The sequence below is a fragment of the Fusarium oxysporum genome, chromosome VII, assembly GCF_013085055.1.
Source record: "Fusarium oxysporum Fo47 chromosome VII, complete sequence".
Taxonomy (NCBI): Eukaryota; Fungi; Ascomycota; class Sordariomycetes; order Hypocreales; family Nectriaceae; genus Fusarium; species Fusarium oxysporum.
This window is the reverse complement of record NC_072846.1, coordinates 3,948,177-3,974,036: the sequence shown is the minus strand read 5'-3', so window position 1 is coordinate 3,974,036 and position 25,860 is coordinate 3,948,177. Positions and strand designations below refer to the sequence as shown.

The 25,860-nt window shown below is 52.9% G+C and overlaps 5 protein-coding genes across 5 annotated transcripts; 2 read left to right on the top strand and 3 right to left on the bottom strand.

Annotated features, from left to right (window-relative positions):
- Window positions 1–1,091: 1,091 nt before the first annotated feature.
- On the bottom strand, window positions 1,092–7,349 carry FOBCDRAFT_262835 (Helitron helicase-like domain at N-terminus-domain-containing protein; the record flags this gene model as incomplete). Its single annotated transcript, XM_059611315.1, has 5 exons — window positions 1,092–3,504; window positions 3,591–4,064; window positions 4,273–4,380; window positions 4,608–4,636; window positions 4,698–7,349. 5 exons carry the CDS (start codon window positions 7,347–7,349, stop codon window positions 1,092–1,094), a joined length of 5,676 nt encoding a protein of 1,891 aa, XP_059465501.1.
- A 525-nt stretch (window positions 7,350–7,874) lies between these two features.
- On the top strand, window positions 7,875–8,963 carry FOBCDRAFT_296477 (uncharacterized protein; the record flags this gene model as incomplete). Its single annotated transcript, XM_059611892.1, has 2 exons — window positions 7,875–8,140; window positions 8,244–8,963. 2 exons carry the CDS (start codon window positions 7,875–7,877, stop codon window positions 8,953–8,955), a joined length of 978 nt encoding a protein of 325 aa, XP_059465500.1. The 3' UTR covers window positions 8,956–8,963.
- Window positions 8,964–13,739: 4,776 nt separating this feature from the next.
- Window positions 13,740–14,653, top strand: FOBCDRAFT_251945 (uncharacterized protein; the record flags this gene model as incomplete). Its single annotated transcript, XM_059610981.1, has 5 exons — window positions 13,740–13,810; window positions 13,870–13,998; window positions 14,053–14,268; window positions 14,320–14,537; window positions 14,592–14,653. 5 exons carry the CDS (start codon window positions 13,740–13,742, stop codon window positions 14,651–14,653), a joined length of 696 nt encoding a protein of 231 aa, XP_059465499.1.
- Window positions 14,654–16,208: 1,555 nt separating this feature from the next.
- Window positions 16,209–17,276, bottom strand: FOBCDRAFT_140432 (uncharacterized protein; the record flags this gene model as incomplete). Its single annotated transcript, XM_054706284.1, has 1 exon — window positions 16,209–17,276. One exon carries the CDS (start codon window positions 17,274–17,276, stop codon window positions 16,209–16,211), a length of 1,068 nt encoding a protein of 355 aa, XP_054562259.1.
- A 1,475-nt stretch (window positions 17,277–18,751) lies between these two features.
- On the bottom strand, window positions 18,752–18,940 carry FOBCDRAFT_138748 (arabinan endo-1,5-alpha-L-arabinosidase A; the record flags this gene model as incomplete). The annotated part of the gene is made up of 1 exon (XM_054706283.2): window positions 18,752–18,940. The coding sequence occupies one exon, from the start codon at window positions 18,938–18,940 to the stop codon at window positions 18,752–18,754; it is 189 nt and encodes a 62-aa protein (XP_054562258.2).
- Window positions 18,941–25,860: the final 6,920 nt, after the last annotated feature.

The window sequence follows — 25,860 nt, the reverse complement described above, 5'->3', positions numbered from 1 at the left end:
TACTTTTCTGCAGTAGAAGATGTGATCCGGTGCTTTGCGTCGGCCACATGAGCAGACCAGGCGTGCGTCGTTGTGGTCGAATCTCTCGTGATACGCAGCGAAGTCCCCATGGAGGGATCTCGCTGCCAGCAGATGGTGCAAGGCTGCGCGCGGGAGCGAGAGCTCCGGCGGGCAGCCTGAGGTTAATACTTAAGCAACAGCAGTTTCTTATATAGGGTAGGTGATAGACATGGATAGCAAGATCTGCAGGGCGGCCCACCCCGAGTGAATCTACCCAATCAACGATACAGCCTGGCAGAAGTGATATTGCGGAAATAAGCCAATCCTGTGGACCCATTTGTACAGACGATTCTGGTAGAGTCGCTTGTCATTGACTAACAGGATGACACGGGCCAGGAAAACGCAAAACGCGACGCGTTTTAGGTTACGGCTAAACGTCGATAAGCGAAAACGCGCCCCGTGCCTTGAGGAACGAAGAGAGGAACGAACGAAGTGACGAAAGGTCTTATGCCGTTGCCCCCGAACTTAAGAGCTTCGCTCTAATTGGTGCAGCCGTTCGCTTCTTCTAATTCGCCTAAAATCATCGTCCTTTTTCACCCCTTTGCCTATGCCTACGTCAATCCTCCACGTGTTTTGGAGACGTGGCATATACATGATGGTGTTACACAGGCAGCCACCTCAAGATAAGATGTCTCACGATGATACCAGAATTGTCAGAACAGCGTTACAGGTCTGTTGCAGGTTGAGCAAGTCTAGTATCTTGGCTTGGCCTCTTCAGATATAGAGTATAGAGACGAGGAGGGAGAACGAACGAAAAGGAGGACACAACACATCTACAGATCAGTCACAGACATCAGGATCATCATCAATTAATCATTCCTGGTTCTCCATGCCTTGGGGAACGAAAGGTCTTATGCTGTTGCACCCGAACTTAAGAGCTTCGCTCTGATTACGACTCTGCGCTCTACATGTATGTGGCTGCTCTATTGGATCTTGGGAGGGAACAGTTTGGGCTTAGTCTCGTCCTTTCATTCTCTTCAAATCAACTTGTGGTGTGCTTCTCTTATTATCATAAAACATAGGTATGCCCTCTACCCATCCAGCCAGCTCTGGGCTTTCTCTACAGTCACCCGGCTTAGCAGTTCGAGCCGAGCCTCCGCAGCTGCCATGTCAGCAGGGATTTTATTCCCGACGAGGTCCGTCTCACGTGCCTTCGATACTAGCATGACGCCGTCGAGCGACGGGCAGCGCGACAGCTGCACGTATAGACTGTATGGGTCGCACTGGCTTGGCACCATCTTACCATCGATATTCGTCGTCCTGGTTCCGCGCAGTTCCAACGCCACCCGCCTCAGCGTTCTCCCTTGGACTTTGTAGTCGGTGCATGCAAACGCTGGAGTGCACGGCAGGCCTTTCCGGGTGACGTCATGCCGCTGCCATGGACGTTTCCGCTGGCATTCTATCTTTATGCTCATCGGCGTCAGCAGTATTGTCCCGGGCGGCATGCCGACGAAGTGGAAGTCCCTAGTCGTTTCCGCCGTGAGCAGGATCCCCGCCGGGGGCCCAAAGTGGAGTATCGTATTGGCCGAGACCCGGTATCCGGGAAATGTCTTGTCGACGATGACTTCCAAAGCCGTATAGCTGGCCCCGTTGACGAGCTTGAGGCCCTGGTGCGTGTTATGGTTGACGACGACGGGCATGCCCGGGACGAACATGAAGACGGCCGGCACGGGGATGGTGCTGTCGTCGCCCTGACCCAACATCATGATGGCTTCTTCCTCCGTCGGCTCATTGCCCTTCCATCTATGCTCGGAGACGAATATCCGAACCTGCCGCTGCCATTGCTTGCGAAAGGCAAGCGTTGCTTCGATGTTCAGGTTCCAGCGGTTTCTATTGAGCGGTGTCACCACTGTGATGCCTGACTCCCACGGGATCCGTCTGCCTTCTTGATAACAGTGGCTGTTTAGGTACTCTACGTCCGACTGGTCTTGTACCCCTTTCCGAATGCGTGTCAGGAGCCCACGTAGTCGCGGATCTTGCGCGGCACGGACTTGCTCATCTAGAAGCACCACTGTGGTGAACTTCCTCCACAGGGCGTGAGCCGTGTCATGCTGCCGCCTCTGTTCTATGCCGAAGCCATTATCTCCTTCCCAGGTAGTGGAGGCGCTGGGGAGGAGGATCGATCGCTCCTGCACGGGACGGAACTGATGGAAGTCTCCGCAAAAGATGACTATCGGAATCCCACCGAAGTCTCGAGCAGACTCTCTCAATCTGCAGAGCTGTTCGTTGGCGCCGTGCAGCGTCCGAGCGCCCAGCATGCTGACTTCGTCTATGACCAAGACCTGTTTCTCCTGCCAGTCCATCTTGGTCTGCCCGTCGATGCGGAGAGCTGCCGAGCCAGACGATGCGAAGCCGTCTGGGTCACCGGCGCGGCCTACTCTCGCGACTGTGTCTTTAGAGAATCTGCAAGCGGAATGGATGGTGATTTCATTGATGTTCGCGGCCGCTGTGCCGGACGTCGCCGTCAATAGCAGGCGATGGGATTGCCCCGTACGAACGAACAATTCCGCGATGGCAGCGATAACGCGAGACTTGCCGGTGCCTCCCTCGCCTCCAATGAATTGGCAGAGTTGGGGGGGTTCGTTGTCGTCGCGCCGCATTCGGTCAAGTTGGCGACATATCAACTGCAACGCTATGCTTTGTCTTTGGTTGAGTGTGAAGGACTCGGCCACTTGCCTTCCGGTCTCGCAAAAGGATGTGGATGAGCCGAACATAACGCCCGTCGATGGGCCCCTTTGATCGGCATGCGTGGTAGGATCGTCTTGCTGGCCAGGCCTGTCGGATCCGCTGTGCGCCGCGACTCCGTCAGCGGCTGCTGTGCCGCCCAACTGATTCTGCAGTCCCTGGATCATCTTCTCCCGTTCGCGGGAGAGACCGTTTTGCTGCGACTTGATGGATCTCAGCTGCTCCTGCCGGGGGATCTCTGCCCACGAGATTGAACCTCCTAGGATGTGCGCACCATGATCAGGGATGACCGTAGCGCGAAGGTCGTCGGTGGAGTTGAGGGCAGTCGCTTGGAAGCGGTACATTTGCTCAACCATACAAGAGATCTCTTTTGAGCCGGCTGTGATCTCTTTTCTCGTCATCGCATTCCTTAGCACGTCTATCAGGCGGGTCGCCAAACCGACACCACCAGGCCGGTGCTCTACGCCCTGTGCGTCGTGCCCTTCCGTACTGCCTGATCCGACTGCGTCGGCAGTGGGATCTCCTTCGCCGGACAATGCCGCCCACTGCCTGGCATCCCGCGCCACGTCCTCGGCCGATCGCCGCAGCAACTGGATGTTGTCCGCTAGCCACGTCATGCGCTTGGAGAGGCATGTCTTCTGTGTCTCCCAAATCCTGTTTATCTCGCCAGATGACTCGCACAGGAAAGCATGCCAAGGAATGAAGAGGCCAAGGTGTTGTACCGCTGCTCTAAAACCGGTCATGACAATTGTCAGCGCTCTGTGTTGGCGTCTTATACAAGTTTCAGATATACGCTTGGTCTGAAGAGTCGCACCATTGCAATTTGTCGGTCGGGGTGGACGTACCTCCTGTAGTAGGAATCATCCTCCTCCGTAAAATCCATGCCTAAATAGCCATCTAAGCAGACCGCCGCAAGCTGGTTTGGATGCCGCAGTATCTGGATCCACGATGCCGACAACGGCCAGGCCCTGTCTAGTTCCACTTCACCCGAGCGGACGCATCCCCCCTTCCGCTTCAATTTGACGACCGACATATAGTCGTAAAAAGCTAACCCTTCCAGTCGCTGACCGCGGTACGGGTAAGCTTGCAACAGCGAGATCCTCTGTCTGGCTTTTCCCAGCAGCACCGTCTCCCCGATCGACTCGTCCAGCTCGCCCTCGCCGGCCGCACGGCGCAGGAGGGGCCATCGCCGGAAGATGTGCCAGTAGAGAGTGCAGACGTTCAGAAACGTCCAGGCGGTGCTGTTTGTAAGTTCTGTCTCGTATCCCTGAAAATGGGCCAACACCTCGACCTGCGACAACGCCCGTTCCGTGAAGATTCTGTTGGCCATTCGCAGCAGAAATCGGCGCGCTTAGCTATGACGGTTGTCACCCTCGGTTCGACCTCGCCCGTTGCTCGACTGATCCCCAGTACCATCATCGCCCAGGAGCCGAATTAGTTCTTTGGCTGCCACCACACGCTTCCACACCGGATCCTCCACTTTGGTGGCGTAGTTGGTCACGTAGTAAACGAGCGCCAGACCCTTACATTTTGTCACAATGAAGGATATATCGTGGTTGTGTCGCAGCCCCACTGTCATTACCTTGTTCCATCGGTTCACCAGGCTGTGGCTGCGTCGAAGCCGCAATAGCCCGTCTTCGTCAAAGTAAGTCTCCTCCACTGGTTTCCAAGGCGCCCCGAATCGGCAAGGATTCTGCTTCGTTCCGCGTCTCCCGATCGCGTACTTGACGCATGTAGGGCTATGCATGTGGATTTGTGTGGCACCTGCGCAGAAGTTCGCTTCTTCTTCGAAAGTCGGGGGAAATTGGAATGCTCTCTCCAATAGCGACGACACGTCAGACGTCACCGATCTCCCTGCTCACACTCTCGCGAAAGACTCCTCATCGAGATCCTGTCAGACATGTGAGCGTTTATCCACCAACATGCCAGCTCCGGGTGTGGCATAAACGAACCTCCGTAAAGACACTGTCAACATACTCGGTCACTCGCTGCCGATATGCCGCTTGCTCCTCTCCTTGAACGTCGCTGAGAAGGGAACTCAGATACATATTACCCTGCAGCCAGAGGAGGCCGTGGAGGTGGAGCGCGCCCCTTTCATTGGTCTCTACTGCCCCATAGTACTGGCTGACCCGCCCGAATACCGAATCCTTCCCAACCATCACGTAGTACTGGAAGAAGATTGCCGAGCTGAGGGGATCCGATATCGCGAGTCGAGCCCTCTTGTACGCCTGATCAAGACTTTTTAGATATTCCTCGGCTCCGCCTGTCTCGCGGGTACGGTATGCAGCCAGCTTGAGCTTTATCGGGTTCGTGATATCGTTTGGGTTGAGCGTGAACCAGATGGCGGGGATGCCGTACCGAATTATGAGGGACTTGATCTTCCGCCGCATCGTCAGCCGGCTCTCCCTTGACATCGGCTGACGGTAGCCGTAAAGTGACAGGTTCCTCAGCAGCCGGTTGACGTCTGGATCGGCAGTCTTACCGCAAGCTTCTAGCTCTCCCCTCGCCTTCTCAAGCCTTGACGCGGTCAAGTCTTGGATGGTACGTTCTACGTCCGGGAAATCACTCCTCCGCATGCTTGCCATGCTCACGCGGCGGTTTCTAGACCGCACCCCTATATTGAAAACGAGAAAGGGAAAGACAGGATGCGTTGCAAAGCGGCCGCCGTGTCGCTGGATCACCATTTTCACCCAAGCCTCCAAGCTCATGTTCCGGGACGATACGAGGTGTTGCGCAGCGGTTTCCAGCTCGAAAATAGGATGTACTTGCCCTGTCGCATCCTTGGAGTGCTCTTCGGCCTGCCGGGGACCGCCTTTTCCCAGCGGGAACAAGCTGGGAAATGTTTTGGCTAGAAACCTGGTGTCAAAGGAATCTGCAAAGACTTCACCACGGGAAACTACGATGTAAGGCTCGACGGCGCCCCCGTGCCTCACCTTGGCTGACCCTTTCCAGGTACTTCCGTGTGTATGCTCCCCGGGCCCCACCTCACCCATGGACTTGACGAGATACCGTAGCTTCTCCGCATCTGGGATGTCTGGGCGCCCGTCCAAGTTGAACATGCCGGATGATTCGGTTTCGTCCACTCGATCTCTGTTATTACCGACCCAATCGTCACCATCCTCACCAGAGGCGAAGCCATCAACTTCTGGTTCTCCTGATGTGCTTAGGCCCTCGGCTAACGATGCCATGATCTCTTGGATATCTACCGGTTCATGATCGTCGATATCGCGCTCTGTGGGTGGGACAATGTGCGCCGTCTGCATCTTCTCCCTTGCCGAAGGCTCATTCCGTTCCAGTCGATCAAAAACTTGGGAAGGCACTCCGTGTGACGGCGCATCCCAACTATCCAATTCCGCCTCGTCAATTTCGATGTCGGCATACAACGGATTGTGCCTTTTGAGCCACAGCAATGCCTTCTCGACGGCGTTACGTCGCACCGATAGTAACGTTGACAGGTCACTCGGCGCTGGTTTCTCCTGCCCCTGCCATGATATATGGACATCATCCATGACCTTCAAGAGCGGATGTGGGAGGACATTCGTTGCTAGCTCCTGCACGTTGTTTGGGAATACCGTGATATGTCCCTTCACATGTCTCGGGTAGGTCGCGCCTTGTCTGTGTCCATCTGAGACGCTGTGCTTGGTGATAAAGCCGTAGCACGAGTTCAGCGCAATCAGCTTCTCCTCGACCAGCGTGAGATCCTTCAGCTCGTCAGGAAACATGTGCTCGCATCCCAACTGCGCGTGCAGCCGCGCTGCTGCCGATAACGCAACTCTCCCCAGGTATCCCACGCAGTCTGCGCACCCGAGAATCTTCTGTCCTACAGGGAAGCACTGAACGCACTTGAAAGGTGAGCCGTCGCGCTTTTCGATGGCATTTGCCACCCACCAGTCCCAGTCAACATACTGCAACTCAGCTCTGCTATGCTTACGATAACAGAACATACAGGTGAGGACCGGCAGCGTTCTCATGTCGTGGAACGCTTTGTAGAACTCCTCGACCGTCTTCGCCTTTCTCTCGTGGCTCACAGGCGTACACCATGTCTGGTCGTCAGATAGCCGCTCCTTTTCTGCAAAGTCTTCCTCCAACACACCCAGCACGTTGGCGAGGTCTTGTACCTGCTCACTCTCGCTCCTCTCCTGGCGCTCCACAGTTCTGGGACGTTTGTGTGGTAGCTGCCCGTCGTCGCTACGAGGGCCGGACCTCTTCAGTTCACTCCGATGCCTTGGTTCTTCTTGAGGCCCATTCTCTACCGTACCTTCCGCGCTGTCAACGACTTGGCCCTGGCCTGATGACATGATCCCCGGTTTCCGATGAAGACGATGGCGTCGGCGAGAACTCATATCACCACTTTTCTGGCCGTTCTCCCCGTTCAACGCCTCTAGAATGTCGGCTGACGTCCGAATGCCCAGATCTACCAGTGCCGGACTAACAACCGACCCTCCATATGCCGCATTTCTTTGGCTCCTAGAGTGCTCATACTGGCTCTGTATAGCCTCGAAGATATCTGCCGATGTACGGATCCCCAGGCCGGCGAGTGCCACATTCTCGCGATTCCGCGCATCTAGGCGACGGAACAGATCGGACAGACTCTCCGTCTCCATGATGGCCTACGTTTGCTCGCTTTCCTATCCTCATACTTCTATCGTGATGCAAAGGATGGCAGGCCACTTGGCCCCCAAGGGTCTGGTGCTAATATCTGCACATTTACCTCAGTTCATTGCTCCATCCCGGACACCCAAACTATCCGTTTTTCTCCTCAGCCCGGGCTACGGGAGGACACGCTCCTTCAGGCTTAAACTCAAATAACCCCTGAATCCTTGCTCGATAACGCTTTGGGAGTATTCCCCACCTCAGCCTGCAAACACAGCACCCTCTTGCTTGAAACGGCAGTAACCTCGTCTAACGCTTTCCCCGTCGACCCTGTGTCGCACTCACCAATCATCTGCTTGGCAATGAGAACAAGGTTCACGTTCAATGCCCTGACGTGACATTCGTCACATGCTCTGAATAACCAGTCAAAGTTCCTTCACCAAACATGTTGGAACCCCTCCCTTTATAGCAAGCCGTCCCGCACCTTCGCGCGAGATGTGGCACGTTTCCAATAATTCCCTCAACTTCTGTTCGGCATGTCTCTACAATCGACCTTTTCGAGTACCATCCACCTGCGCGACTTCGTCGACACCGTCATAGAGGACCCGAGTCGTGAAAATGCACCCAACTACGTCGAAATACAGACCGACGTCAACATCTTTGAGGAGAGTAGCTTCTATAGTCCTAATGTCAACGTCGAGCCTATTCATACCCGCATCCATGCTTATCTCACACGAGAAGAAAGGGACCTCTATGTGGCAAACACCTTCTTCTACGCCGACGGTCGCTTCTCTACTGCCCTGTCTGCCGACGGGGCCTTGGAGATCAGTGTCCAAGCCTTAAGCTTGATGAGGCACGTCCCGTCTCGTCCTGTACCCGATCTAGCTCCAACTAACTCTCCTTAGTCACCCGGGAGACGTGTCTGACTTTGACAAGTATCGACGCCACTTGCCAGAACAGTGGTGTCCGATGGTGACCATTATCGGCTTCGTGCCATCTCGTAGCGACAAGACTCTTGACTTTTCAGAGGACCGCTGCTTCGCCGTCGAAACATCCGTCTACGACACCTCAAAAGCAGCTCCAGTCGCGTTCTCCGTCACCTGTTTCCTGGAAACCACCAAGCGTTGGCAAAAAGTCAAGATCCCTCAGTCGGGAGCTTTTCTCAGTATCACTGCCAAAGTCGCTGGCCGCACCACCGACACCAATCAGCTGGCCCTCCGTGTCCTCGACTTGGCCTACCTACCGAGACCGGCTGCCGTCCCCACGGCCACGCCGACGCCATCTTCTACTCCGACTTCGAAGCGATCCGCCCGCTGGGAGGGTCGTGCCACTCCGTTCACCCCTTCTAAGAGGCGACGAGGCTCTGACAGCGCCAGCCTGGCGGGATCTTCATATAAGAAACAGCTTCCGCAGCCTACAGAAGGCCATTCTCATGTATCGATTGCAGAAGATAGCCCAGATCCTCCGGCCAATTCCCCCTCTAATTCCCCATCTCCGTCGGCCATGGCCGACGCCGGCGAGTCTAGCATCACTTTGCATCCTTTCCCAGGCCCAGACGGCGGGACTAGGCCACATCGCAATCGCCATCCCCCAAAGAAGTATCCCCATAAAGAATAAAAAGTTGCATTTGTGCTCAAGTCCTCAAGTGTTTCCTACGTTTCAAAGACGTAACCCAACTATGCAGTTTGACCCTTTCCCTGCCATTCTGGCCTCTTTTTGTATACACACTCTCCTGCGTCTCTTCCAGTTCGCTCTGTTGTCACCTTTTTCACAGCATCCCACTGCTTTGCGTCTACTGAACGATTCGATCTGTGCAGTCGTTCCACGTACCACTCAACATATGCCTCCAACTTCCGCCTCGTACACTGCCCCAGCATCCAGCCTCTCTTCTCGGATGACTTGCCGCGACTGGGTTTCGCGTTTGGCCCTCTCATGCACGCCATTACCGATAACCTCCACATGAGGATCTCTCGTTTTGTGAAGATGGGACTTTGGTGTTTGCAGAACGGTTGTGATAGGCGATCCGCAACTGGCCCAAAACATTGGACACTGCGCGACAACCGGCCTCGTGCTCTTACATGAAGGGCAACATTGCACGCCGATAACGGTCGGCGAAGGGAGATTCTTGACGACCTTCGGATACGCGGTGATCAGGCTCTCTAGCACTGGATTGTTGAAACTCAGCCCCTCGGCTGCCTTGTCGCAAAAGAACTGGAGCCGAACTGGGCATGCCGCTATGTTTACAATGAGTGATAGTCTGTAGATTCTGAAAGTCTGGCTGTCGTCAAATGAACCGAACGTAAATCTTCTCATCGTGAGCTTTTGAGGGACCCATCCTTCTGAGGGTCCCGCTTCAAGAATCCCGCTTTGTGTAGGGTCGATTTAGAGTTTGTGGGGCATGTTTCACAAGGACCTAATGTAACCACTACCTAGCATGGTGTGATCGGCGGTAACTTGAACACAGCAAAAAGCTAGTTTCCTGTTGATGTTGCATATACATAGCTTCTAGTCATCCGCTGAGAATTATATCCCCTGCCCAATTTTTATCTTCAAATTCGTCCTCAAGGCTCTTTCTGGGCAACCCGCTTGCGGGTTGCGTCGCCTGTATTTGTGTTGTTGTCGTCTGGATCGCGCGCGTTGACGACGCGTCACCGACTCTACCACCAAACACCACAACACGCACGAGGGAGCAGGCGCGCCCGTGCGGTCATCAAACCGATCGAGGGAACTGGTTATGAAAACCACCCGACTTCCTGCCGTTTTGGCAGCTACAGAAGACAGGGCACCCTCGGACCCAGACCGGCTCTGGGACGGTGGCATTGGAACGTGATGCCAAAGGGCCGCAGTGCACACCGCGAGGGCGCGGATCCCCTTCCATAAGTGTTCGTCCTGTGTGTAATGGAAGTTGTTAACAGATTGTTGAAGGAGTCGTTAAGACCGAAGTGGTTACGGAACACCCAATGATCGGGCCGCAAGGCTACAGCGCACCGCACACATGACACATACGGGGAGGCTGGGTTGGTTAGTGGACAAGGTCAACTCTTCCAGCACGCCGGCTGGGTGGTGGTAGACAGAGCCTTGGCTGCAAGACATGGTCGGCAGGCCGAAGGAGACTTCTGCTTGTAACGGGAAGTCGGGCCCGGGGTCGCGCCCGGACAACCCGGTGGGCCGTGGCAGTGTATGGGGACCGGAGGAAGGATCGAGTCCGGCTCGCAACCGGGCCAGTGCCAGGGGCACTGCTGGTCGTCTGTCGATGTCTTCAAGGAATCTGTACACTGGCCGGAGAGGACGGACGCGCATGTCGGTTGGCCAAGAGGACGGGATCTAGGCTCAGCTCGCACCTGAGGCGCTGCGGCGCGATGTCGTCCCTAGAAGTGCTGTCTGCGGCGGGCTTAAGGTGCAAACTGCGATCGCACGACCAGGGCGCACGCGTGACGACTACGAAGCGCCGTAAGTCGACCCTGGTATTGTTGTCCAGGTCTTGCCAGCCTTGCTTGGAGAGAACTCGAGGATTACCTCGACACAGCCTCCATGCTTTCGTAGCCAGAAGTAGGCACCGCTTCAGCCGCCGAAGATAGGAAACTGAACACTTGGAGGAATTGGGCTTCAAGTTGACCTGCTATTACTAACAATTACGGGGATCAAGGAGACAAGCGATGACCAGGCTGGAAAGAACAAGACAAGAACCACATGGGCTTGGCGAGATCAAGGCAACAACTAGCGAGATGTATGTATTTTTAACTCATAGAGCCCTCTGGGAAATGGCCTACCGGGCGTAATAGACTTGTGTGTGTGTGTAGGATCAGGCCTTGCCTTGTAATGAAATAAGGCCAAAAAATTCACCATTCGTTACTACTCAACCCCCCTCTTATCGGAAGGAGTTACCATGCGGTACCCACCTACCGGCAGCACCCACCTACCGGCAAGCGAAAAAAAAGTTTCCCCATACAAAATGCCCAATTTCACTTACACAGGATTTGACCAGAATTGAAGCTATTAGTATAGAATAATTTCTATTGTATCAGGAAATTCGTTCAGCCTGATATCATCACATTGCTTTTTTGATTACGTATACAGCATGGTCGCACAGGACTAATGTAAAATTTGTCAAAACATCTCCTTTGACACCCAGCCTCCCCGACGCTCCTTCCAATGTTCCCGATGCCAGCCCCTAATAATCGCCTTAAAAATGCCACGCGTGTCTTATACAGAGGATGAAGTTGCTAAAGCAGTGTTAGATGTCACGGATAACGGCCTCTCGCAGAACAAATCCGCCCAGAAACGTGAGATCCCTCGGTCGACTCTCGGGGACCGATTAAGGGGCCTACCGTCAAGGTCAGAGGTCACACAGCCTGCCCAGCTGTTATCCAAACCTGAGGAGTCCAGATTAGTCGCATGGATACTTCGGCAAGAGGCCTTAGGCTATGCTCCCTCTCCCAGTCAAGTTCGCGCCACCGTCAATGCCCTCCTACGACAACAAGGAAGGGAAAAGCCTGTCGGTGTATATTGGCTAGCCAGGTTCATGAAACGACATCTATCTATAAAGACAAAGATAGGAAAACGGCAGGAGGCGTCGAGGTTCAATTGCTTTACCCCGACCGCTGTCAATTGGTACTTTGATATCCGGGAGAGAGAGTATGGCTGGATCAAACCCGAGAACACAGTTAACGTTGATGAGGGCGGTATAATGGCCGGATTTGGCGAGTATCTGTCGCTTTGACCAGGAATTCAGCTAATATATAGCGAATCTAGGCTTGGATTCTTTGGTTGTCGGCAGTAGCGATCCCAGGAAGAAGGCCTTCCTCAAAGGCTCCCAGTCCCGCACTTGGACTAGCTTTATCGAAGCCGTCACGGCAACTGGCCGTCTTCTGAAACCGGGGATTATCTTCAAAGGCAAAGAACTTCAGCAACAGTGGTTTATCGATGAGCTCAAGGAGGTGGCCGGCTGGTATTATATCACGTCCGACAACGGCTGGACAGACAACCATATCGCAATTAAGTGGCTCAGAGAGGTCTATCTTTCCCAAACACAACCGGAAGATGAGTCCGATGCGAGGCTCATTATATTAGATGGTCATCGAAGCCATGTGTCTGTGAGTATCTGCCTGTCCTGAACCTCCTGAACCAAAAGTGCCGCTGACCCTAAATCCAGGATGAGTGGATGGCTATGTGTTTCTTGAACAACGTATATTGTTGTTACTTGCCAGCCCATTGCTCCCACGGCCTACAGCCACTTGACAACGGCGTGTTCAATGCCTCCAAGGCTGCATACCGCAAAGAACTCCAAAAGTTGGCCGCCCTGACTGATTCTGCCCCGGTGGACAAAGTCAACTTCATTAAGGCTTATGCCAAAGCCAGGGAAGTGGGTATGACGAAGAAAAACATCCTTTCTGGCTGGAGAGTGACTGGAAACTGGCCGATCTCACGACGAAAAGCGCTTATGCATCCTGAGATTCAGCCAGACAAGAAGGAAACGACGCCTGCATCAGACAGCCGCAGGGACGGGCAAGTCGACTCTGATAATACGCCAAAGACCAGTCGTCATATCAGAGATCTTGGGAAGAACAAGAGCCCTTCAACAAGAAGACGGTATTCTGTGATATCGAAAGGCTTCGAAGCCCAAGAGTCAAAGATCGCCTCCCTAAGCTCAAGAGTAGCCAGTTTAGAGGAGGAAGTTGGGCGGTTGAGTAGAGGCAAGAAGAGAAAGGCGATACCGAATCCCAACAGGAAGTTCATGTCATTAGCCGAGGCTCTAGTGGCTGGTGACACTATTTCAGAACCAAATCAAGCAGCTGAAGAGACAGAGGCTGTTGAGGAAGTGATCGAGGTGGGAGGAGTGGAAGAGGATGAGGGTTCAAATTCGGAGGCGGAAGAGTTACCTGTGGCACGCACGCGCACTGGGCGCGCAGTTAAGAGGCCAAGAGAATATTAAAATATATTCAATTCCGAACTGGAAAATAGCAATCAGTTTGTTATTCCTATTTTGGTGACCGTTCGTGAGGGGGTTGAAAAATAGCAGTTTGTATGGGAAAACTTTTTTTTCGCTTGCCGGTAGGTGGGTGCTGCCGGTAGGTGGGTACCGCATGGTAAGGTTGGAGGCCGAAATTAAGTCTGCCCCTAGTTACACAAAGTCCACTGTATCCAATCGTATCACTAGTATAAGCGCCTACGGTATAAGCCTTCCAGATTTGCAGGGACTGGACAGGGATGTTACTTGTGGGAATATGCAGTCAGCTTACATATAACGCAATGTCTGAAACAGCGTCTCAAATGGTCAGAGCTGCGCCTCCAAGTGGCCTGACTCTGGCGTTATCCGGCTTTCCCATTCAAACTTATAATAAGACGCATGTATGTGATCAGTATCTTTTTTTCCCTTCTATGTCTTCATTAGAGCGAACAGCATGACTGAGCACCACGACAACGAAGGCCTTGAGGTGGATCTCGACGCCCAGAGAGCAGCCAAAGCCCAGAGGTGGCTTCTGGTTACGTACCGGAGAAATTCTACAATCCAGTATCGGTACTCAAAAAGAGGTATCAACAGAATGTTCCATTCGGCTTGAATATTTGGGCATTTACGGCTCTCATCGCGCTCATCGCGGCTGCCATTGTTGGGGGAGCTGTAGGAGGAGGACTCGGCACAGCGTTGGCCAATGCAAAGTCGTGAGTCGCCGGCGTGGAATGGGAGAGAACTCGCACTTATATGCCATGCTCTAGTGATCTGAATTCATGTACTAGGGAGAGGTCTGCACCGGCTGAATGTCCGACTATGGACAACACAGCAAGTGAGGCCTTACAAACGCCGTATATACCGAGGCCAGCCTCGGACGTCCCCGAGGTTGCGCTTAATTGCTCTAGGAATAAGAGTGACGGAACAAGCTTCATGATTAAGATGGGATACAGCTTCAAGTGGTACTGTGGTGTAGGTGCTACGTACGTAGGCCAAATATGTTGTAATTTGAGTGCGAACTAATTTGGCGGCAGTTCTGGTTCTGAGGCCAGTGAGGGCGGCGTTATCGGCGATTTTGTCCGCATCGTTGCATATTCTATTGAGGACTGCCTCACAGCCTGTGCAACGATGATCGAGAATGATGTTCAACAAGGTACGGGAACAGAATGCAAAAGTGTTGTTTTCAATAAGAATATGTCGAAGGAGTGGGAAAGCCGTAGCGCAAACTGTTGGTTGAAGAACGGGACCAAACGTAAGTAGGAATTCGTGTAGTCTTGTAAAGACATTTTGCTAATTACCGGCCTAGCTAGAGGGAGTGATTGGGGGTTCGTAGATGACTGGTATGCTTACGCCGAAAGGGACAACTAACGAGGTGGGTAAAGTGTGAAGGATTATTTGCAGAGACCGAATTCGACTTGTGATTTTGTTATCTATAGACGGCGTCCATATAGTCATGATAGCTACTAGAAGGGAAAACTTGAGAGTGATAGGAGATCTTATTAGTTTAGGATTAACCCCTAGCGTGGCCTGTTCAAAGTCGTACTACATGGCCCGCATCCCAATAACAATACTCTCCAGCAGAACCTCAACCTTACTCGCTGCTGCACCGCCCATTCTGACCATAAGCAGAGCTGGAGTGGGGTGAATGTGTGACGTGTGTTAGTTGGCATGTTAGTTAGCACGTTAGCTGCAATATTGGTGCCGGATCAGGGTAAACATGCGATGAAAATGTTGTGTGGCTTGATACTCCTGAGATTATGAGCATTTCCATTGTCTAAGTGTATGGGTAGGTGGCCATAAAGCTCGTCCAGCATGGCCCGAGCCGCAGCCGCCTACAGATGCAGCGCGCAGACCCAAACGATATTATGATTCTTGTAAAGTGGGGTACCTCCCTGTGTTTAGGTGGGATATCTTCTGTAGCTTCGGAAGTCGTGGAAGAATCTCATCGCCAATGTCCAGCTGTGGAGTGAGGTCCATGCTGCCAGAACGACTATTAAGCTGCGCATACCACTAATGACGCTACTGGTCTGACTTTCAGGCAAGATAAAAAAGAAAGCAGGCCATAAGCAAGTAATGCAGTCGTTAGGCTCAGACTGGTGGTAGGTGGGAAAAGATGACAAATGCATAGATTAAGATTAGGCTGCGAGTAGAAAATTGCGAACCTTGCGTGGCTTTTGTGCGGCCACAACATTTTGACGCGAATCAAAATGTTATGTCTCTATTAATTCTACTATTTCTTTTCACTGTAAGCGAGCGTATCGTAATACATTGGCTCAAGATTCCAGTTCTGCCCCAACATCCCAATTTCACCTTGAAAAATGGCGCTCAATACAAAACCTGAAGCAAATTTCAAGTCAAAGCGGCATTCTAACTTACAAATTGGGTGGTTTTCCTTGCTTTGTTTGCCTCTCAGTTTCAAGTTCGACCTTATTTAAGGGATTCATCACGTTGACGCGCGCACAACATTAATCTCGGCTACCTAATCCTGGGGGATTAGATTTTATGGACGTGGACAGGTTCATCATCCATGTCTTTGGCGACCTAGACTTCGACGTGTTGATCTTCTCTATTGCTCTAATGCCGATACGTTATGATATCTTCGTCTTTCATCCTCTTTACCCGGTTAAAGTGGCGCATTGCTTAGATTCTGTACATAATTTAGCTATTGTAAAAGCTCTATGCGTCGTATTTAAGACGGAACACCATTACCCTACGATATCTCTAATTGTTCTTAATACTTCCAGCGGGATACACTATGTACCTACCACGCATTCTTCACGGCAACGCATCTTCCGCATACCTATAGTGAACTATACGTGAGCAGTATTTGCAAGTAGACCTCGTGAAAGATATCCTCAACTGTTAGTAAGATCGCTAATAAAAACAACTGTCAAATGTTTAAATTTGAATATATTTGTGCTAATTAGAGTAGTTCTATAGCCTCAGACGGGGTATGCTCTTTCTTATCTGTCCTAAGTCCAGCCAGCTCATAGATAACAATCAACCGAGCGAAAAGAGCACTTGCCACTAACCGAATCACTATAATAGCCGCATCTCTAACACTGATAAATACCAAGCTAGATAGGACAATGGTGCCAAAGAGTGCTTGTAGCATGTCGCCCACATAAAGAACGGATGCCAATACTAGGAACCAGCCCATATGTCTATCCTCCGCCTTGACTTTGAGTCTGCTTTGCCAATGTATCGGTATCAGCTCAGTCCGGAGTCCATACCATAGTTTTCTTTTGTTATATAGTTCTCCTCCTTCACCTCTGTCTTCTATAGAAATTCCCAATCTGGCAACTAAATGGCCGATAAGATGTATAGTTGTAGCCGCAACGGCCCAAATGGCGGGTAGAAAATCTTCTCCTGGAGAGAATGTGCAAACGGCCCATAGGCTAAGCTGATAGGCAAGATACACATTATTTGCAACAGTTGCAGCAGCAATAATGTACTCTGACAGAGATACAATAACAGGCGCCCAGGCGGATTGAGATTTGCCAAATGTCATAGAGGGAAGGCTTGTGCCCATTTTGGTAATGGAGTTGTTATATTCAGTTGCTGTTAGAGGACGCACTCCTGAGCTAGACATAGAAAGTAGCAGGGCAAGGATAGGACGGCGATAGGCTAGCATAGCCGTGTCGAGATAGGATGCACTTAGCAGCTGAAGCACTGATGGCGCAAGCCCGAGGATGACAGCAGCTGAGGCTAGTTCGGCCTTTCGGAATTCAGGCATAGTGTCTAAGATACAACCTATCACCAAATAACCAGGTCGTGGTATAGGACTAGACCGATTCCGATAATCATTGAGGGGCTCAGTGCAATGTTTTTCAAGCTGTTCTTTGAGGAGTCCGTCCCATGCGGGGAAGAATTCCTGGAACTGCGCGAAAGAACGCTGGCGAGCGTTGGCGGGTGTAATATAGTAAAAGAGAATAATCGTGGCTGAGAGAATGAAGTCTGGGCAGCCATGTTTGGCTAGATATCCAGCCATGCTCGCTGATTGTGATGGCCTTCTGGAGGAGAAACTTTTGTGTATGATATTTAAATAGTAATAGGGCGGGGCAGGAACAAGAGGGCGGGGGGATATATTGTTAATAAATACCTCAGAGAAGTGCTTCTAAAATTAGTACGTTTCAGACCTCTCGTTACTTTACCTCTTGATAGGCTGAGAGTTTCATTTTTTAAGCGCCCAAATCGTCAGCCAGGCGGACCGTATTAACCAAGTAACGCGGCTTACCTCACTTGTATTGCTGAGAAAATGCTGCAGATTGATCAAGGTTTACGGTTTACTCTTTTGTCGTACCACATACTGAAATAAACTTTGGACATCGAGATATAATGGTCGAGTCCCAAAGACTTGGAACCAGACCCTTTCATTCCCTCCCTAGATGTTGATCCTGAGATTCAAATGTTTTTCAAAGTTGACAGTGCCGTAGTAAGGTTCCATGCCCGCATTTCCAACGTTGACGTACGTATCTGCCTTGAATATGCCATTCTCAGACAACGCGGGATAATCTCTCAAAGACAATGTTTATCAGTGAAGGGAAAAGACTCTTTCCTACATCAGCCTGCTGCTCATTTTATTGGAACAATCAACGGTTACGAGCGTGGCTCAAGAGTAGCGGAGAACTCGCGGGGTTGCGGCATTATCAGGGATTGCTGACGCAACTAAATGTGAAACACAAAGCTAATTAAACACTACGACTTGGCAACCAGGACTCCTATGACGATCCCTGTACTGGACTAGGTTAATGAGATGGAGAAGGGTGGTAGGATGGGACGGAAGGAAACTCAGCCACGGACTACTAACACGTCTTCCTGCCAACCTTCCATTTCTCATATTACCGAGATGTATGCAGAGCCTTGATGATTTCCTGCCCGCTAGACATAGGTCATTTCAACCTTACTTACAAACCCTTACCGCGGCTTGAAAATGATGTGCGAATCTTAAATTTTCAACCAGTCGTTCGACAATGTGATGCATCAGAATACGCGTATGCTAAACGCGTATAAGAGTGAATGTTACTCGTATCACAGGCGTTAGCTGCAATTTTACGGCTGCACTGACCCATCTCCTATCGTATCATCCCTCACTCCTATCTAATACGGTACCCACATTCTAGTATAATCACTTGTTAACTCTCATTAATCAACCTGATTTCTCTATGTACCGACTTGATTTAGAATCCGTGGTATCACCTTTTTGGCGCTTGGTTCACCCGACGGCCTCGCAGATAAGGCTAGTTCGTCAGACAGCAGGACTCAAATAAGATTCTAACTTGCGAAAGTCGCGAAAGTCGTGGGATTTCTACTTTCGATCATCGAAAGGATCCAACTCGCCCTTGTAGACAAATGATTCGATACATGTAATTATATCTGACAAGCCTTCTTATATACATGAGGGAGTGTTAATAGCTTAGGACCGAAAATTAACATTGTATCGAATAACCAGTACCAAATTTATCTTCAGTAGGCAACAGGCCAACCGTTATCGTAGCGGAGGAGGTTGATACCAATGCGAGCATCGCCGCTGGTAGCATCGTAATAGTGGTAAACGAGTACATCAGCATCGTTGTCGGCGAAGACAGCATTATGACCAGGACCGCGAATCTGGCCGTGACCCGCCATGATCTGGGTACCGCCACCCTGCATCATCTGCTTGCCGCTCTTATCGACGTAGGGGCAACGCACCTTCCTTTGTCATCACACTTTCTTGGCATACAAGTGTTAAGAAAGTGGCCCTGTCTACACCTAAATCCTTAACAAGTGCACAACAACCGACTCAACCTGCGCTTTGCGCAGTCGCAAGCCGCGGCGATGGCCTCGTTTTCGACGAGCCCGCCCGCTGCCCCAGACCCCTTCGATTTAGGGATCCACACTCCCGCTAATCTGAATCGAGGAGCCCGTGCAGCTCTCTTGCAGAATAGCCCTGCGACCGTGAATGGCACCATTGGTGTTTTACCCGTTCCCAGGCAGATGGCCCAGACTCCATCCTCACCACTTATCGCCGCCACCGCTGCTGCAGCTACGGAAGAAGCTGCGCGTGCCAACTCACCATCGATCTCTGAACAACAACCAATCTCTATTATCGAGTCGGCCAATGATCTCGCGCGAGAACACGCGGAAGAGTACAACGCCAAGCTGATGGTCTTTCAAACCTTCTGCGCCAAGTTTGAAGAAGCGGCTCAGCAATTCGCTACCGGACCGCAACGCCGTTTAGCTAGACAACTTGCTGACAGCTTCCTCGGCATCTGGAAACGAGAGCTCTCCGGCTCCGGACCTACGACCCCCAAGCCCAGCTACAGCAGCGTCGCCGCCATCTCGCTTCCCGCTGCCCACATTCGCCCAGCCCACCGCCACCATCAGCAACACCGTCAGCAACAACAGCAGCACCGACAATCCGACCCACCTCATCGCCAAGGGCAACAGCCGACCATCGCCCCACTCCGACAAGATCTCCGTGTCTTCATCCGTCTAGAAGCCAGAGCCCCGGCCAGGGCCCACAGTGGCTATGCCATCCGGACCTTAATCCGGGAGAAACTCGGCGCCGTCTCGGACAAGATCCGACAGGTGTTCCAGGTCCGGTCTGGATGGGCCGTCTTGGCTGCCGACTCGGCAACACGCGACTTTCTTGTAGAAAAGCAGGCTGAATGGGCCGCTGAACTGAAACCTATAGCAGTAGAAACGAACAAAGAATGGTTCACCTATGTGGTCTCAGACTTTCCCAAAAGACTGACCGACTTTCACGGTAATGAGGTGGATAGTGACAGCATCGTCAGCGACGAGATAGAAATGCAGACGGGGCTCAAGCCTGTTGACATACGCCCAGCGCGACAATTCTCGGACAACCCTTTGACCAAGGCCCTACTTGTGTCCTTTCTGAAGCCCACAAAGAGATTTTGGTCGCTGTTTGGCAGCAGCATGGCCAGACTTGTTGACAAAACTGACCGGCTAAGACAGTGTGAGACGTGCTGGGGCTTTCACTTTGACCGCAACTGTCATAGACGGCCAGTCTGCCAACGCTGCGGCAAGATCGGCCACTCTACTGATGACTGCGCCGCGCCAGAACAGTGCATTAACTGCTTGGGCCCTCACCTGGCTAACTTTCACAGGTGCCCAGCTCGACCGAAGAAAGTGCGCGGCGTGCTGCGCCGACTTACCAAAGAACAGCGAGGAGATGTCCGGACCGTAGGCGCGGAGGCATACCGACAACGACAGCGAGAAGCACAACCGGAATCGCACCAAGAAGCCCATAACAGCACGTATGAACGACAAGGCGAGGATGCCGCATCACAAGAGCAGCCGAGCGTTCGTGCCCCAAGCCCAGCTATATCAGGAGCACCATCGTGCATCATGGTGGCCACAACGCCCCAGGTCGGTTACGAAGTAGAGGAGGAGCCTGAGCATCCCAGGCCGGGCTCACCGCGAAAGCGCCGAATAGTTCTCATCACTCGTCCTCATGACTAGGAATAGACACTCGCAGACACGAAGGAACGACAAGAAGCCGCTCAGGATCTTTCAGGCCAACGTCGGCAAGATCCCCCCGGCCCACGACTGCGCCCTGGCGCTGGCCGACTCGGAACGATATGACATTGTACTCCTGCAGGAGCCGTGGACGACTCATACAGAGACCCGCTTTCTGACCAAAACTCACCCGGCATACGACACATTCACACCAGTCGACATGTGGAACAGCAACGACACTCGGCCTAGAGTGATGACATATGTCAGGCGAGACCCAAGATTTCTCGCCGATCAGATCCGGCCCTTTCAAACTCGCGATATTCTCTGGCTCACGATCAATGGCATGACGATCGTCAACTTCTATCGCCAGAACGACGAGAGGGATTCCCTAAACACGCTGCTTCGCTGGCCTGTTCCGGAGCGCTGCCTCGTTGCTGGCGATTTCAATGCCAGGCATCGTAGTTGGCAGACGGGCCAAGCGACGAACCGCGGCCATGAGGTAGCAGGATGGGCGTCAGAGAATGACCTCAACCTTCTCAACACTCTAGATATCCCGACAAATCCACACGGCAACACGATTGACCTGGCCTTCACCAATATGCCACTGGCCGAAGCTACCGTCGAGGACCATCTCGCCACTAGCTCCGACCACTTCACGCTCAGCTTGACCTTCCTTGACATCAGATCGACTCCGGTACAACCGGCCAAGATCCGAGTTAAGACGGAAGACGAGCTTAAACGATTCGTCGAGATTGTAGAACTGGGAGCCACGGAAATCCCCCTCACAGATTCGACCCCTGCGGAGCTGGACGAGCTCGCGTCTTCACTTGTAAGTCTACTAACATCAGCAGCGAAAGCAGCTGGCCGGCCCGCGCGGAAAGGCGGACGCCCAGCCCCCTGGTGGACGGAGGAGTGCGCCTGCGCTGCGGCTGCTTTCCGGGCTATCAGAAGAAGCTACCCCTGCGGCTTCAACCAGGACGTTCAGATCGCCAAAAGAGACTTTCATCGTGTGGTCCGCCGGGCTAAGAGGCAGTATTGGCGGAACCTCATCGACAACTTCTCCAGCAGTAGCGCTGTTTTCAAAGCTGTCCGATGGTTGAAATCCCCTGGAGCCTTTCAGCCCCCGCCCTTGCAGGTTGACAACGTCGTGTACGAAACCCAGATGGACAAAGCCAACGCACTCCGACAGGCTACGCTGGAACGAAGAACTGCGGAGGACGACATCGCAAACGCTTGGACACCAGTATCTCCTTCTAGGTTGATTCCTTTCTCGCCCAGGGTCTCGCTAGATGAGGCGCAGTGTGCGTCCATCCAGACAGGCAATACGTCGCCAGGGTCAGATAACATCACCGTCAATCTTCTCCAAGCCGTATGGCACATCATCGGGACACATGTCCGCCGCTTGTTCGAAGGATGCCTTTCCGCAGGCCATCATCCGAAACCATTCAAGGAGGCGGAGGTGGTCATGATCGCGAAACCGGGGCGAAGAGACCTCACTGAGCCACGGGCATGGCGGCCTATCTCGCTGCTCTCCTGCCTTGGCAAGGGACTAGAGCGACTGATTGCACGCCGCCTAGCCTGGGCAGCCGTTTACTACAGCGTCCTTCACCCGCAACAAGCTGGAGCGCTTCCCAAGAGGTCTGCGACAGACCTGGTGACAGCTCTGATCCATGATATCGAAGAAGGGTTTGCACGCAAGAAGGTGGCGACTCTAGTCACAATGGATGTCCAAGGTGCTTTTGACACCGTCATGCGCAACAGGCTCGTCCTGCGTCTTCGCGAACAGGGCTGGCCTGACTATTTGGCTCGTTGGGCCGGCTCCTTCATGGGCGGCCGGTCGGCGCGTGTCAGGTACCAGGATACCGTCACGCCCTCTTCTCCCCTTCAGTGCGGGCTCCCTCAGGGATCGCCGGTATCGCCGATACTCTTCCTACTCTATACTGAGCCAATCTATCGACTAGGCAATCCCTGGGGTCGCTTCGGCTATGCAGACGACACGGCCATCCTGTCTATAGGCGACACAGTAGATGAGACTACTGCCATGGCATCCAGCTCCATCGCAGAGATGGTGCGTTGGGGCGCGGCAAACGGCGTCTCCTTCGACCCAAAGAAGACCGAAGTGATGCACTTCTCCCGCAGTAAGCTCAGGACCGCGCCGGCAGTACGTCACGGCGATGTCGAGAAACACCCCCAGCTAGCTCTGCGCTGGCTTGGCATTTGGCTCGACAGCAGACTATCATTCCGCGTTCATATCGAGAAGTGGGCGGCGAAGGCAAAGGCCGTCGCCTACCACTTGCGAGGACTCACCAACACAATACATGGCCCTCTTCCGAGTGCCGTGCGAGGTGCCGTCAGAGCTTGTGTTGAGCCGGTGCTACTCCACGGATCTGAAGCGTGGTACCCGGGCACCAACAGGCCGCGGTGGAGCCAGCCCAACAAAGACACACCGTCTAGTAACCAGCATCTCATACAGAGAATGAACAAAGCCTTGAATCAATCCATGAGAGCTATAGTGCCCGTCTGGAAAACGACACCCATCACCATCTTGCACAGAGAAAGTGGGATACCACCAGTCGATCAACTGCTCGAAGCCAGACGACTCAGGTTCTCCGCACGACTCAAATCACTCGACGACACCCATCCTCTTGTGAGAAGAGCGGCGCCACCGCGTCAGCCTACTTACCATGATCTCATCAAGCGCAAATACCAAGCACAAGCAGAAAGCAGCTTTAGAACACGTCTCCGACGCACAGACGAGCTTCTCGGGCAGTGCGCGCGTCCCAAGCTCATCCAGAAACGCTTCCAACAAGAACAGATGCCACCACTACAGACAGCATCGAAAGAGAAGACAGCTGAAGCTTTCCTCCGCTGGGTCAAGTCACTCGACCCGCTCACCTTGGTCGTCTACTCGGACGGCTCTCTGTCCGAGAAAGGGGTTGCAAGCTACGGCTTCACCATTCACCAGGACGACTTGCCTATCTTTGATGGATCGGGTCGCCTTGGACCTGCTGAGGTCTTCGACGCTGAAGCTACCGGGGCGTTGGAGGGCCTCAAGGCTGCCCTAAACCTGCGAGAATCAGCAACACAAAACATTTTCATCTGCCTAGATAACCTGGCGGCCGCCACGTGCCTGCAAGGCACACCATCCGACTCCTCTCAACACATCTTTCTCGAGTTCCAGGCTCTGGTGACATCGCATGGAGCCGTCCAGGTCCGTTGGGTACCAGGACACACTGACATCCCTGGCAACGAACAGGCCGACAAACTGGCAAAAGCAGCATCATCACTCCCCGAGCCCGAAGGCGCTCGCTCAACGTTGGCTTACCTACGAAGGATCGCAAGACAAAAACCGAAGGACACATTCAAGGCATGGTGGTCCGCTTCCGCTCCTGAGCAGTACAAGAGACTCAATCTCAAGGTGACTATAGGCTGCCCGCCGGAGCTATCACTCCCGCGTGTAGCCTTGCACCATCTGCTGGCAGCGAGATCCCTCCATGGAGACTTCGCTGCGTACCACGAGAGATTCGACCACGACGATGCACGCCTGGTCTGCTCATGCGGCCGACGCAAAGCACCGGATCACATCTTCTACTGCAGAAAGGTGCCACCGCGCCATCGGATGAGGCTCGCACCCTCACCGAATGCAGCGGTCAACCTTACAATGGGAAGAGACTTCACCAAATTTGTCGACTTGTCCAAGAACAGCGCGTTCTTTGGAAAGATTTGTCCTCGCTATTAGGCGACCGCGACCCGAGAGGCACTCGCAACTCTCCTTCCCTCTTTATCCTTTCACATTTCCTTTGTCACCTTTCTCTCTCATACATATTCATGGCCGGGTGAAGGGCGTTGCTGCGCCCTTCATCTGGCCGAGAACATTTGAGGCAGTCCCGAGCTGCCGCGTGCACAAGCTGAGATCAGCTTCTCTGACATCAGGACTGATGAACGGCTGCAATTTTGCAGCCACGCCTGGTCATCCCGCTGACGGGTAACAGGCTCGATACGATGCGCCATTTGTGCCGATGATATGCTGGATAGTGTGTAATCTGTCGACGCGTTCGTAGAAATTGAATTTCGAGGGGGGTGTCTAATTTCGCGTCGCGAATGACCAATCCCCCGTAACCAATGGCTTTCTGTACGTAGCGTTTAGATAGATCCGATTTTCCCTAGCCCAGCACGTCCTGTGCCCCATTAGGAGACTTTCGGGGCCTACGGCCCCCCGGACGAAAAATATACATAACATAACATAACATAACATAACATATCGACGTAGGGGCTGAACTCTCTCCTGTAAAAGTTTTTCCTTGGCACCCGCTGTTAGCGCTCTGCTAGAGTAGAGAATTTTTGCAGGCTAAAATGGCAACAAAAGCAGCTGTGGGGCTAACGGGACCCTAACAGCTGCCTGTAGAAAGGGATTCAGAGAGTTGACCTTTCTTCGCGACGAGTGTCTGCAACGACATTGAGCTTCGCGAGCTCTTGCCGTTCGACATTGAGGGTCGTCGCACCCTCACCCTCACCCTCACCTGCAGCTTTGCGCTGCCTCGACCAACCTCTGCAGCTTTTGCTGCCCGAACAACACCAGCAGCCGCTAGCTGCTCGACTTCTTGGGCCCTCTGGTGCCCCCTTATCTCGACGCACGGGCCCCAAATGGCTCGCTGCCCTTTTTGCAGCTCGGAAGCTGCATGACCGATCTCTGCGGTCGTGTACTGCCCAGAGAACCTCTTCTTCTTTGCAGCCTCGGCTGCCGCCCGGAACACGACCGGGCTTCGACAACTTGTCTCACTGGCTGAGACCACTTGACAAAACCGCTAGGTCGAAATGGTACAGAGCTTACCTGGAGACCGTGGAATGAGGCGACCACCTCGTCCACAGAGCAGCGTTCTAGCCGCTTTGGGTTTTTCTCCTGCGAGGGTTTTCCCCAAGGATGCACGGTTCTAGGTTGCAGCTACTGGCAATCTTAGGGGTCATGGATTTCCTGCCTTAGGGTATGGAAAGCTACTTGATCTATCTGTGCAAGAGAATTCTAGGCTGGAGAGGGATGAGTTCCCGCTGACGGGATACCCTCTTGAAAGTAATGCGCCTTTGTGCCGATGATATGCTGGATGAACTAGATG